This window comes from Elgaria multicarinata, chromosome 2 (assembly GCF_023053635.1).
Source record: "Elgaria multicarinata webbii isolate HBS135686 ecotype San Diego chromosome 2, rElgMul1.1.pri, whole genome shotgun sequence".
Classification (NCBI taxonomy): domain Eukaryota; kingdom Metazoa; phylum Chordata; class Lepidosauria; order Squamata; family Anguidae; genus Elgaria; species Elgaria multicarinata.
The window spans coordinates 67,937,005-67,951,640 of record NC_086172.1 but is presented as its reverse complement, the minus strand read 5'-3'; the positions used below and the strand labels follow the sequence as shown (position 1 = coordinate 67,951,640).

Here is a 14,636-nt window from a genome sequence, read left to right as displayed (position 1 = left end):
ATGGGGCAAAAACATACGCAAAAACGGTCGCCAACAGAAGTTTTGAGTGTCATTTTCGTTCAGAGAGGTTTCCCCCCTTTTGTTCTTTAAACTGGCATCCTTCCCTTAATATTTCACCAATCTTCTTGAAAATCCCAGGATATGTAAAACCAGCATTTCTTTCTGGCAGGTCTCATTTTCAGAAAGTTTGGTGAAACATTTTCCATTTTATGGACGCTAGAATGACCCACCTCCCAATTACGGCCTTAACATGGTGGAATGCTATATCTACTGAACCGCCTATAACACAAAACTAGAACAAAAGGTTGGGCTGCAGAAATATGCATATGCAATTCCACCCAGTTGACAATTACAGGGATGGAGCAGAGAAGCTCAGCCCCATTACTGGCTTACGTACTACAGGCCAAATTAGACAGAACATTAAACTCATGTTTGCATGTAATGTGCAAGTTTGTTTTTCAAAAATGCCAATAGCACCAGAGTATATTCTGAGCAAACAATCCAGTTTATGATCCTGGTTGGCAAATAATGGCAAATAATATGTCTGAACAAGCCCCCACCTCTCATGTCTTTAAACTCCACCCCACCCCGGGTGCTTGCTTTACCAATGGAGAATATCTGCTTTAGACAAAAACAGACTGAGAACAAAGATGTCTTGTATCAAGAACAGTTAAAATCACAATCAGTGCATTGACTTTACAGTATAAAATAATAAAGGAAATGCTAGCTGTGTCTTTTTGCACCCGATACTTTGTATAAGGTCAGAGTTATTCAACAACACTTTCTTTGCTGTTTATTTATCTATGCCAAGTGGCACTAATTCTGGATCTCTGGAGATGTTGACATTGGTTGATTTCATGGCCCAGACTCACTGAAAGATGAGATTGAAGTTAGGTTGGGTCAGATGTATCAGCAGCAAGATTGGAGGGTTAGTATTTAGGCCTCCTGTGTCAACTTCAGTTGTTTTTCTGTGTTTTCTTACTTTTCATCTCGCCATCTCTTTATCTGGCTGTTCAGATTTATGCATGGGAAAGAAAAAAGCAAACTGCTACGCAGAACTGAGTTTTTTTGATATAGAATATTCCCCAGGATTAGTTATTATTTACTTATTAAAACATTTGTATCCCACCCTATATCACAAGGATCTCAGGTGGTGTACAGATAAAATCATACAAACAATATAAAACAATAAATATACACAGCTAAAAACAGATTATGTTTTTACATTTACACTGGAATCCTTAACAGAGGTGTGTACCCTCTAGATTAAAGTGAAGCCATGTTGCTATACAGAAGGCAGCAGGAATGTTGAGGGAAATGTTCTTGTATAAGTTGAGTCTCAATAGTGATGTTCCCATTTGAAAATTATTTGTTTTTTCTGTCTTTGCATTGCAGACCATCTTTCCAGCATGCGTATTATCAGCAAAGATGTCCCCACTAATAGAAAAAATTAGTGATCAGAAGGACTTCAAGAAACTCCTGAGAACACGGAATAACGTATTGGTGCTCTATTCCAAATCTTGTGAGTATTCCTCATTTTAAAAACATTTTAAGGGTAATTAACATTTTAAGAAATAATGCTGAGTGACCACCTAGGTGAGAAGATGGGGGCGGGGGGAGAAAGGATTATTTTTTCCCTTTGAGGTAAACCTGGATTGTGTAGGAAATATCTAACGAACTGTTTTATGTATTGATATGAGCATTTGCTGATTAACTATAGAGTTCATTCCAAAAATTAATTCATTTCTCTCTTGCTGTTTTTTTCTGTGCCAACACCTTAAAAAATAACTTCTTAAGTTTTATAGCTTCATAAAAATAACAACATACCACTTCTATTTTATGTGAGCAGATGTGTAATGATAAAGAAGCACATCTGGAGACAGATCTGGGGTGTTTTCAGTTTAACATCACACAGAAGTATTACTCACAACTACTTTGCCTCAAGGCACTCTTCATATCATTCTTTCCCCTTTTCTCTCTTACACACTAAGGATGTTCTTAATAATAGCTATTTGCTCCTACATTTCCCCTTTTCTCCTTTTCTAACTTTATATAAACACGGTGTCACCCATGTGCGTGCACAAGAGAGATCTTCATTCCTCTCCTCCAGTTGCTTAAGGACATCCCCGCACATCTAGTTCGCAACACCAGCTTTCATTTATAGGCTTCTCTTTGTTCACTTGTTTTTCCTTCTTTGTCCTTTTGAATCTTCTTATGCTTCACCTAGCCTTGGAATACCCATTTTAACTTCTTGTCTGCTAGCCACCCACTTGCTGTCGCTTTCTGTTACAATCAACTTCTTTTGGTTACAGTCTTACTTTCTCCTTCTGCCTCCATCCCCTTTTTCTACTGCACTGCTTTCCTTCTGTTTTTTTTATTGTCTTCTACAGTCGATTGCGAGCTGCTTTTGGCAAGATTATTCACAAGAGCTTGGCCCATTTAGGGTACTGTGTGCAGAAAGGCTAATTATGCCTAATGTATTATGGCTGTGATATTTACTTGGCCAGAAGATGTATGATCTGTGCATTAGCTCAGAAATTAGATCAAATTGGTGTCCCTAATGCTTCCTTACTCTCTGCTCTCCCCACTCAACCCTCGAATGAGGAAGAGGAACTAACGGATAGATGTTAGTTCTTTAAAAAAAAAATGTATTGTGCACTTAGACTTCTGTCCTCAAGTCGCCTATTCTGCAGGGGGCCCTTCAAGTCACTGGAGAGAAGGCTACTCCTGAGTGGTTGCTCTGAGGATGTTTTCCTTTGACAATTAGCTTTTTACATGTCTGATTTTTATAATAAATCACATTGATTGCGACAGAATTAGATTAAAGGGCAAAGTTTCATGGAATCATAAGTATGTTTTGTCAATTGAGCTCCGGCTATTGAGCTCAAATGAGAGCTCTGGTTATTGGGCAGTATGGAAATGTAATAAATAAATAAATAAATAAATTGTTTTCTTGCTGCTTCCACTAAGGCAGGATCCCCCTTTTTTGTGCTAATTTCTCTTGCAGAACTCCTAAAAAAAATACAGAAACATCTTTGTGGGGTGGGTGTATTGTGGAGTGCTGAAATGTCCTGCGAGCAATTATGTGTCTGTGGTGTGAGCAGTATGTTTTTAACTCAAAATATTAGAGAAGTATCACAAGCTGTCAAGGTAAAACTTCGTTATTACTACAAACTAACGTTTTTGTTCTTGTGGGATATTTTTCTAGCCCTATAACAAATGTCTATGGTGAGGTAAATGTTCCCCGACGCTATCCCATTGTTTGTGCCATCCTACTGACACCCAGAGTACTTATAGGCACAGTCCTATCGATTGCACTCTCCATGATTGGAAGCCCCTGAATTTGGAGGCTTCTGATTATTCAATGCAGAGCAGGAGGAGTATCTGAATGAAGCCAATGTCAAAAGAAAAATAATTCAGCAGAACTCAGTCAATGTCTTCAGATTCTTGTTCAAATGGAGATGCTTCTAAAGAGTTAGCAGTGAAGAGCACTGGTAAACATCACTTCAAAGTGGCCTCTGGCCAACTAAGGAACCGTATATTGCCAGACCTTCTTTTGCCATACCAAAATCATTTGCACATATTCCTTCTATAAATGTCAGGTGAGATTTTACATGCATTAGCCAACATCTGTGCTATATGCATGTGGGTACCCATCTTTTAGAATAGTCTCTGTGGAGAGGCTTGTCATGGCTCATTTCTTTATACATATCACTAACAGGTAAGTCTTGCTAAGCTGCCGTCTAGGGGTGTGGTTTTGCCACCATAGCTGTGTGTGTTTTTTTACTTTCTTTTTTATTGTGTTTAATTTTGAAAATATGTTCTATGTCACCTTGGTCTCTCTTTGGAAAGGTAACTAACAACATAGTCCTGTATCCGCTTATGTGGAACTTAGACCCACTATGTCCAATAGGGCTTATACCCTATTAAGCATGTTTAGGACTTCCCAATGTTGAATTTTAATTTCTAAGCCCCACTGGGCAAGGAACTGTCTTGTTGTTCTCTGTAGAGTGCCTTCCAAACTGATGGTGCTATATAAAGAAATAATTTTATAGTAAATATATGGGATGTTTCAGAATAATGCATATCATCCGATTTTGAGCATACTGCAAGTAGAGAGTAGAAGCAACAAGGACATGCCTTTGTTGTTTGTACCCTACACATCTTTTTCTTTGCCCATTTGTGTATGAACTTTAAAATCCCCTTAATGCCAGTAGGATTTAGAAAAAGATCTGGACACCACATGAACCAATCTGATCTAAGTTCTAAATGACCATCTTAGAAGTCCAAAAAGACGTATGCACTATACCTACTAATTAACCAATATATTAAGGAAGCTAATATATAGCTCACAAAGAGTGCAACCTGCACGAGTAGTTAACAATAAATAAGTAAAACTATGGAAATCATTGCAGACAAGGCATATCTTCAACCCCATCAGTTTACGGAAGGGCGTTATCCTTTAGAGCTGGGATAGTGCAGTTGTTTCTTAACCTGGTGTAAAACCAACTTACCTTCCTTTGCAATACAAATGTATATTGTTTGTGGAAAAGAACCATTTTAAATGGGGAAACACATAGGAGCTGATTAAAATTATTCTGCACATCTGCCACGCTGCTCCTTACGCACCTTTGGTGCATTTTGTTAAATTGTGCATTTTGAAGAGTATGTGCTCAATTCATACAGCATGTGAGCTGCCTCTGACATGCTTTGGAACAACATGGCTATGTAGGAATGTTGGCACCTGAGGCTTCCTGCCAGTTGTTCCTGAGAAGGACACTGGATTCCTTCCCTCTGATAGCACAGTGACTGTGGAGTAAAGAATAACTATTCACACACTTTAACAAGGTGGTTTTGGTGGTGGCAGGGGGAAATGAGATGAAAATGCTGTCTCTTTCCAATTCTCCATTGTAAGCTTAAATTCAAATGTGGAAAGGGTAGATATTTTCTCCAAAGGTTTATGCATTGTGTATAATGGGTTCCCAAGTGACTTAAATTGTGTTAAAAATTATATTCTAGATATAACAGGAAGGTGAGTGCTATTTATTTATTTAATCTCCATCTTTCTGTAGTAAATCTTAAAGTTTAAGTTGCAAAAAAAGGGAAACCTTTTCATTATTTTCAGAGGATTTAAAAAGAATTCTACCCTATGAACCCTAGGGGTTTGGTTGTTTTTTGGTTTTTTTTGGCTAATAATTGGGAGTCTCCAGCAGCATAATATATCATAAAGATGGAGCTTGCATTAATATTTCCTAAATGATTGTCTTAAAACATCCCTTGCTATGCATAAAAACTTTGTGATTTTAGTCTCTGATGCGTGCCACATATCCAAGCCGAGCCTGCCTATTTACAATAGTAAACATTTTTTATCATGAACTAATGGGGGTGAGGCTAAAACTGCCATTCTAAATAGTTGGGGTGGGATTTACATTTGTGAAATATTCTCACTTGTGACATATCTAAATGTGACTGTAATAGCAATAATTTTAGCTATTCATCTGTCCAGAGTAACAACTTTAGCTATTATTCTGCATGAACTGTACTTTAGGAAGAATTGCAGGGAAAGAGCAATTACATGATGGCTCTTAACTTCTTGGAGTACTATTTTTCCCTTCCTAGAACATATACAAATGTGCTCGGAGGTATTGGTTACTCTGCTGTGTGGCTCAGCATCTTGCCATTGAGGCTGGGGAGCTGTCCAATAAGTAAAGGATAAGGTTTCCAGAATAGCAGCTGTCCATCTAAGACAGGGGTGGGTAACTTGCATTGCATTACCTTTGGCTGTGCTCAAGGCCTCCAGTATCATAAGTAGTATGCTTATGTACACCAGTTGGTGGGGAACATGAGTGGGAGAATGATATTGCACTCATGGTGTTCCCACAGGCAGCTCGTTGGCTATTGAGTGAACAGAATGCTGGACTAGATGGACCTTTGGCCAGATCCAGCATGGCTCTTCTTATGTTTTTATTTCTTAAGGGCTGATGGGAGCTGGAGGGTGACAAGTTGCTCATCCTTGATCTAAGGAGATATATAGAACTGGGAACTCAGCATGATGAGGTGTGGTGTCAACTGAGCAGCTTCATAGCTACCCCTCCATCTTCTGGAACACTGGCAGAGCACTTATTGTTTCTGGTCTTCTCTTCCCAAGTAGGGTTCAGACCTCACGCTGCCAGACAAGCACTGAGGCTCTTGATCTGGGCCTTCTCAGACCCTCTGCCCTCTGATCTCAGGGTTGATTAACTGTAACAGATTCCCCCCACCCCGCCCACACATTATCTCACTTGTTAGTGGTGAAATGTCCCCGTGGCCGTCCATATGAAAGGAGGAACAAAGTGTATAATTAAACTATGACGTTCACTACCACAAGATGTAATAGTGATGGCCATCAACTTGAACGGCTTTAAATGGGGATTAGACAAATTTATTCATGATAAGGCTATCAGTGGTTACTAGTCACGATGGCGATATATTACCTGCAGTTTCAGAAGCAATTGCTGGGGAACATGAGCGGGAGGGTGCTATTGTACTCACATCCACGTTTTTACCTGTTTCTACTCTGCCCAGAGAACTTCAGTTATTGGGCATATTAGAAATGTGATAAAAATAAATATCCTGCTTGTGGGATTCTCATAGGCATCTGGTTGACCACTGTGGGAACAGAATGCTGGACTAGATAAGCCTTTGGTCTGATCCAGCATGGCTCTTCATACTTATAAGCCAAGTGTGTCTAACGTTTTCCAGTCTGAGGGATGAATAGCATTTTAGGAAGGGTCTCAGGGACCACATTCCAGCAGTGGGGCACTGGGGTGGGGTGGGGTCAGGCGGAAGGACAAATTAAACAAAGTGGGCAGGGCCAAGTGTAATTCTTATCAATTTGGACATTTTCTCACCAAGCATACAAACACACTGCTCAATTCTAAGCATGTCTACTGAAGAGTAAGCCCCAGTACAATAGCTGTCATGTCTGAAAAATGCACAACTCAGTTCTTTGCAGTGTATTAAAGGCTAATTGCCTGAAATATCTTCTTAGCTTTGATCAACAATCAGCGATAAATAATAAAAGAAGACTGCGGGTTGTGCACAGAACCCCTAGGAGCTGCATCCAGCCTGCAGGCTCCTCATCCCTGTTATAAGCAAAACACTGGTTAAAAAATGTGAATAGCAATGTGAAAAGGTATGCAAACCTAGTCTCGCTATTGCATTCCTTGAGAGAAAGTTCAACAACTGTAAAAGCCTCAGTTACTTGTAGCAATCAAAATATATAGGCCAGGATCCAAAGAGCCATGTAATTAGTTCCATGCACCCTAGGGAGCTTCAGGCTTGTGGTTCTTCAGCAGCATGTGTCGGGCGGCAAGTCATATTTAAAATCAACTTCCAAAACCATTTGTGGTATGGAACAGTCTGCTGTTCAAAGAAAATAAAAGTTGAAGATTCCATTGAGCATGCTCAAGTCTTTGGCCATGCCTAAAGTGGCTCTTTGGATCCCAGCCACAGTAAAATGTTGAGGAAAAAGCTGACGGTATCTCTGGCAACAGTTTTTCCTCTTGTAGGGAGAACCTATAGATGAAAGTGCTTTATGAAGAATTCTGCCAAGTTGTGCCTGGATATTAACGAATGTTTTAATACAGGAAGCAACAGAAGATAGATTTGGGATCTATTAGGTCATTTCAGCAAGGGGGTCTGACTCCTAATGGTTGAACAATGACAACGAAAATCTTATTTTTTTCCCGTAAATTAGGGTGCTGAAACAAGAAATGTCAGAGGAAAATAGGAATAGATTTGTGTGTGAAAAGATCTGAATGGAAATTCTAGTGATGTTACTGAAAACAAATTCCTGGGTTGAGCCATGCACAGAGGTGCCTTGTTCCTTAATTTTGTACCTGCCATCTAGAGTCACCATTTTGCACCTGGCTCTGGCTGGTGGACCTCAGGGTTCTAGTGAAAAGCAAAGTAGATTCTGCAAGCCTCCTGAAATACATAAATATATATATATTTCACACTTTCTTCCAGTGGCAGCTGCTGACAGTTCGCTCAGCTTATTGTCTGATGTAGCCCAAGCAGTGAAAGGCCGAGGTACTATATCGTGGATAGATTGCAGGTATGTAACGTGCTGCCCTTCCCTCTCCCACCTCCTGAATTGTCATGTCTAAACTAATAGGCTTTGCTACTGTTTGTGTCCTATGTGTGGTAAGGAGAAAGTGTTGTGCTTCTGTATTCTCTGTGGCTTCCTATATCGTTTTTGAAGGAATGGTAGAATACCTAATTTTGTGTCCATATATATAGACAATGATATATTGTATTGACAGGACTAGTGTCAACACCATCTAATACAACTTTTTGTAACACTACGTAGCTACTGTTTTCCAGCTAGGCCCCATTCAGGCAGTACTTCTTGTATATTGTTTTTAACCTTCCAGAGAGCTTTGGCTAAGGGGCGGTATACAAATGCAATAAATAAATAAATAATCCTCTTCTCCCTGCAACTATACCAGAGAAAGATCAGGAGTTGTTTTCCCGGTTTATGTGCTTCTCCCCTTCTTCTCACTGTGAGGAGAAGAGTGAACAACAAACTGGGGGATAAAACCTGTGATTATCTAAATGAGGGATCTCCTTGGTCCTGGGAAATTCAGATAACTTGTGTTTGGTAGCTTTAAAAGAAAAAGCAATATCCTATTTTCAAGTAAACGTAGAATCTTTTGGCTTGGTTTTTAATTAATTTCCATGTGGGAAGAGCCTATAACAGACATGGATTTGAGTGCTTAAGTGTTTGGCCTACTGCTAACATCTTCTAGAGTGCAACCTTAGGGGAGATATACGTATCTGAACTGGTCCATATTTAACATCTAAGTCAGCGCTAGGCAACTTAGTGTCCCCCAGATGCTTTGGACTACAACTCCCATCAGTCCTAGCCAGCATAACCAATTGGTAGAGATTCTGGAAGTTGTAGTCCAAAACATCTAGATGGCATCAAGTTGCCTACTCTTTGCATTAAGTATGAATTTTAATATATTGCTGTGACGATATGTCAGTGGAAAGGAACTGAACAATCCATGGTGCTTTTACTTTAGATGTGAACAGCTTCCTAGACTTTTAATCTTTATTATTTAGGAAGTTAGATCAATTTTCGTTCTCAGAATGTTTTTTCTAATTTTCTTCCAAAAGTCTGTGAATAGAAATTAACTTTCTTTTACAGGTTCGAAGTGTATTTAAGTCTCCCCTCTAGTGGATACATTACAAATTATATTTAAGTATTTGGCACATTTGATGCTTTTAATCTAGACATTGCAGAGTGCTTTACAAATACTGACTTAGGGTGCAGTCCTATGCATGTTTAGACAGAAAAAATGACCTACAACTCCCAGTCTGTCCCAGCCAGCCATGCTGGGGCAGGCTGGAAGTTGTAGGGTATTTTTCTGTCTAAACATGCATAGGATTGCACCCTTAATTAATGTTGCCACATGCTACTTGGATGAGTGGCAGAAGTACTCCTGTTAAAAAGGGTAAATGATTCAGCCCTAGGGTTGATTTATAACAGACAAATTTGAGAATACCTCTGCGGAGTTTGGGTTCTTGCATTGAACCCCATATTACAATGTTTATTTTTAATTTAAAACTTAGTCTTTGATAATATCCTTCCCTTCAAAGCAGATTATATTCTTTCAAGACCTGTGAGGATATCTAAGTGTTCACTTCCATGCTCTGTTTTCTAGAGTGACATCCCTTCACTATTCCTGCACAGGTCATACACACATGAACAAATAGTTACATCCACAGAACATAGAGTTTCTTCCTCCTCCTTTCAAGAATTGAAAGTGAATTACGAACTTGTTAAACTAAAATAACTGTTCAAGTGGTTTAAACCATTATGGTTTAAATTGCTTCCCAAAACTGCCTTCCCTACAGTATCCCTTGTCTGTTGCTTCTTGGGTCCCACAACAGCAACGCTTACTGCTGCATTATGAGGTCCTGCCCTCTCATTCACCTTTGTCCTGTTGATCTTAAATTGCAAGCCTTCTTGGCAGGGACTGCATTACATCTCTGTTCTATGTAGTGTCTGACAGTTTTGTGCCACTAACAAAATGTCACAGCATGCCCTTGAGCAAAATCCACGGTTTTATATTCCCACATGTAACTTTGGAATCAAACTTTCAGATGGGCTGTGGATAGACCTTGAGGAAGGCTACTGCTTTCCAGTTGTGTGCTTGAGTTCATTTTTACCCTAGCTGACTTGCATTAGGTGTCCTAGCAGAAATGGCTAAATCTGCTGAAAATATTATGATTATTGTTATGTAAAAGGAACATCTCAATGGTAATCAGGGAAATCAGTTGTGCTGCAAATCACAAAACGGTGTTGGGAACACATTGAAGATGGGTGGGTTTTTCTGTGGTTTAATGCTTTTGCCTTCATGACTGTTTCTCAGAGCATTCTTCAAAGGAAAGCTCTATGCTCATATTATTTATGTATGTATTTTGCTTTGAATGATTATCCAAGGTTCATCTCGCTTCATTGTACTCATGTTTATCCACCCCCAGCTGCAAAGTATGGGTAGTTCTTAGAACATCTTCTGCTGCTAGCCGCAAAGTACTCTTTTTTTCCCCCATAGAAGGTTTGAAATAGCAAAGCTAACTAGAAGTGCTTCAGAGAAAGATCTTCCCATCGCAAACACATCCTATAATTCCTTGGTGGCTTTCAAGGCTGAAGGAACGAATTACATGGATGTTGGGATGTTTACTGTGCAGACTCAATTTGTTTGACAAATATGGACAAGGAATGGTTTACTTGGCAGCTATGTTCTCCTCTCCCTGTAGCAGATATATTTTTTGGCTTTATTTCTCGTATCAGACGATATAGTGAGCTTTCTGAAAGCAAGCAAGAAAAAAACCCACCACCTTTAGAATGTGTGTGTTGGCAAAGCTGCTAGGCATGCTGTGCTGTGGCTACTGCCTTCTGCTCTTCCTGCAGCGATGGCAGCTCTGCCTTTTATGAAATTGGCTGTATTTAGTTTCTTATAGTTACTGTTTTACTCCTGACTTGGGAGAGAGCAAGATGCTGCCCCAACTATTATCAGGCATCATCTTTCCATTATCTCTCTGTTGATCCCAGCAATGTCCACTGAACACTTCTCATATCACTTGTTTATTGTGTAATTTTGGCATTCAGCCTGGGGTAAATTCAGCTAGGCCTCTACTTTTATATTGTGTGTTCTTTTGAAAATATTTATGGGCGTAACTCTTCACTCCGTGGTTCCCAGGGTGTGACAATCCCACCACAGTTCATCTCAGGTTAATTCAGATGTATGGCCAGCAGTTGGATTCTTGTCCAACCAGGCTGCTACCCAGAAGAGTTCTCCTCAACACTGTTTCCTCCTTACTACTTGTGCTGTGGCAGCAACAGAACTAGAAAGAAAGGCTTTGGTGGACCAGATGCTGGGAACACAATTGCCTAATATTGATAATGAAATAGTGTCCTGCCCCAACGCTAGTGCAAACCAACTGTTGTAAACCTGGGTGTTAGGACAGAAACTTATGCAAACATACTCTTTCCCGTTTTGAACAAAAATGCTTTAGTGGCTGACTGGAATGCCAGAGGCTGATTAACAAGTTTGCCACAAGATATGCTTGACTTGGAGAAAGTGGCATAGATAAGTAGAAAGCAATTCAGACTTCTTCATGTGTAGCTGAAGCCAGTACTCTTTTTCTGCTCTCGCAAAGAGAATTAGCTTGTCTCAAGCTGGGAGCTACTGCTTTGTCACTTGGGAATGTTAGTATTCCTTGCAGAAGTATCTGTGATGATTTTTAATCATTCACTAGGGCTTTTACAAATCTATTGTGTGACCATATGTGGAATACTGTGTACAGTTCTGGTTGCCACACCTCAAAAAGGATATTTTGTAGATCTGGAAAAGGTGCAGAAAAGGATAACTAAAACAATCATGTGGCTGGAGCAACTCCCTGTGAAAAAAAAAAAGCTGACTACGTCTGAGACCGTTACCCTTAGAAAAAGGAATGAGTAAGGTGGGGTGTGGGGGAAGACAGACCTTTATAGAATTATGCCTAATGTATCGAGACATTTTTCTATCTTGCATAATAGTAGGACCTGGAATTATCCAATGAAGCTAAATGGTGGGAAATTCAGGAAAGATAAAAGGAAATATTTCTTCACATAACATGGCGGGATATAAATGCAATAATAAATAAATAATAAATAAGTAGAGGCATTGTGCCTCTGAATAGAGCTACTGGAAACAGCAAAGGCCAGCTATTGCCCTCATGTCCTGCTTATGGGTTTCTCATAAGCATCTGGTTGGCCATTGTGGTAAACAAAATGCTGGAATAGATAGGACAGGTCTTTGACATAATACTTCGGCCTGTATTTTTGAGCTTCTCTTTCTATTTTCAGTTAGTGTTAAACAAGCTATCTACAGCTACAGAAATCAAGTTGCAAATGGCAGACTGTCCAGGTTCCAGAACCCCATGCATGCAAGACTTTTAACTTCAAATGTGCTTGCCATTGCACTCAACAAATCTCATTCTCATGCTCAAGAGAATCATAACTGCAATGGATTGGGGCATTTTCAGTTGTAGTGCCCACATTTCTCCCTCTCCATGGAGACCTGCCGGGTTACTGCTTCCTATAGCTTTAGCCATCTGCTCTTTATTGCAAGAGACATTTTCTGCCTTCATCTTTCTCTTTGAAGGCGTATTGCTGTTTTAAGTTTTCTGTGCTGATTCTATTGAACATCATTGTGAACACTTGTAGAAGAAGTACAACTAATATATGCAATAAAATAAACGATGCCTTATATAAGCCAGTCAGATCCACTGGATTGTGGTTTCTCTGTCTCTCTCCAGCTCTTCCCCTTTCTGGAAAATGGAGTTTTAGTTGATGGTACTGGAGCAGCATGGCCTCATGTTATTTCTACTTGAGTAACAAATTGTTCTGGCAGACCCTTTGAAAGACAATTTGGAATTCTTAAAGTGACATCAGTCTCCACTTGTTATACCCTACAGGAGTGTAATACGATTTTAATGCCAAATTTGGACATATGTCCCACCCACCATTTAGTTCATGTTAGTAGAATTCTTCTTGTTGTTTTTTAAAAAAGAAAAATATCTTATTTCTCAAAGGAATTATAAGATAACAAGTTCATTAAAAGTGACCATTTCCCCCCTTCTCTTCTCCACAATCCTACATGAGGCTCTCTGCATAATTAACACAAAGCAAGTTCAATTAACACAAGGCCCACAAACGATGCGGCAGAAGTATTTACTTTTTATTGCAGCCTTCCCATGTTTTAATTAGAGAGCCCTTGCCAAGGCATGTGATGTATGAATGATTTGCAGAGCAGGAGTATTGGAATATTGAATTAATAATGTCTGGTGAGATTCGGAGGGTATACATGATATCTACTTTTCATTGCTTGTCAGTTTTAAACAGAATGTTCCCATTATGCTGTGCAAGATCCGGTGCATCAGGTCTAGATTAGAAATGAAAAGCTAACTAGTATGGCTGGTGGAGCAATTTATCATTGCAGTTTGTGTGCATAGCTGTGCTCATGTAAATAATACAGGTTCTCCCTTGACCCAGATGTAGACTTGTGAATGAAGCACACTACATATGTAGAAATATAAATACTGTATATATCCAGTTTTGTGTCCTGGGGCATTTTGTTTTAAGCTTTCAAGTGTCAAATGGATGCTGAAAATTCTAAAATCTAATATTGGTTGTGCACAAAGCACTGAAAATGTAGTAATATTAAATTTCCCTGATAGGAGATATTTTATAGGAATTAGTGCTGCAGAAGATGGGAGAATTTTTCATTCTGTTAGTGGAAAGGGGAGGGGCTGTGGCTCAGTGGTAGAGCACCTACTTCACATGCAGAAAGTCCCCAGTTCAATCACCAGCATCTCCAATTAGGGTTGGAAAAAATGCTGCCTGAAACCCTGGAGAGCTGCTGTCCATCAATGTCAATAATACTGGGCTAGATGGACCAGTCATCTGACTCTGTATAAGGCATCTTCTCATGTTTCTAAAGGCAAGTGCCTGAAAGCTCTCTGGGAAAGCAATAAGATAAAGAGGGCAACATTTAGGCTTTGGGGTGGAATGATCCAGCATTTGGATCAAAGAGGCAAAGTGGAAATAACGAAAGCTGTAAAGAAGGTTAGGATTAGGGAGCTGAACTGGCATATTTGTGATTTTTTTGCTTATGTAGTGATTTGAGTGCACTAACACCTAAAAACTTATCTTGAATATCATAGTTCTGCTGTACAGTGCAAAGTTTGTATGGCTCTGGAAATAGAAATGGTCTGAAAACAGTAATGTTAAATTTTCAATAGGATTAACCTTACTTAGAATCCCATGTTCCCATTCACTGCTTCCCAACACACAAACTGGCCCCTCCACGCCCTCTTTTTGTCCCTGTAGTCCCTATTTGCCCTGGCAAAGAATTAACAGTATTCAGACTTCATTAATGAAACTTCCTTTTAATGAAGTAGATACCTGAAATTTTCTCTGAGTTGCAGTATTTTGGACTGTAGAATTTGGGTTTTATGTAAGCAATGTTTTACCCCCTTTTTCAGAATTCTACTGCTATTGTGGAGGGACAGGTGTATGGTATAGGTATTAGTGTCTGTGG

General features: G+C 39.5%; 1 protein-coding gene across 1 annotated transcript in view; it reads left to right on the top strand.

Annotated features, from left to right (window-relative positions):
- PDIA5 (protein disulfide isomerase family A member 5) overlaps positions 1-14,636 on the top strand; it is a 174,577-nt gene that overhangs the window by 42,709 nt on the left and 117,232 nt on the right. Inside the window, exons 2-3 of the mRNA XM_063116675.1 lie at positions 1,396-1,522; positions 8,011-8,098. Coding sequence (XP_062972745.1) covers positions 1,396-1,522; positions 8,011-8,098 — 215 coding nt within the window. The remainder of the gene's footprint in view (positions 1-1,395; positions 1,523-8,010; positions 8,099-14,636) is intronic.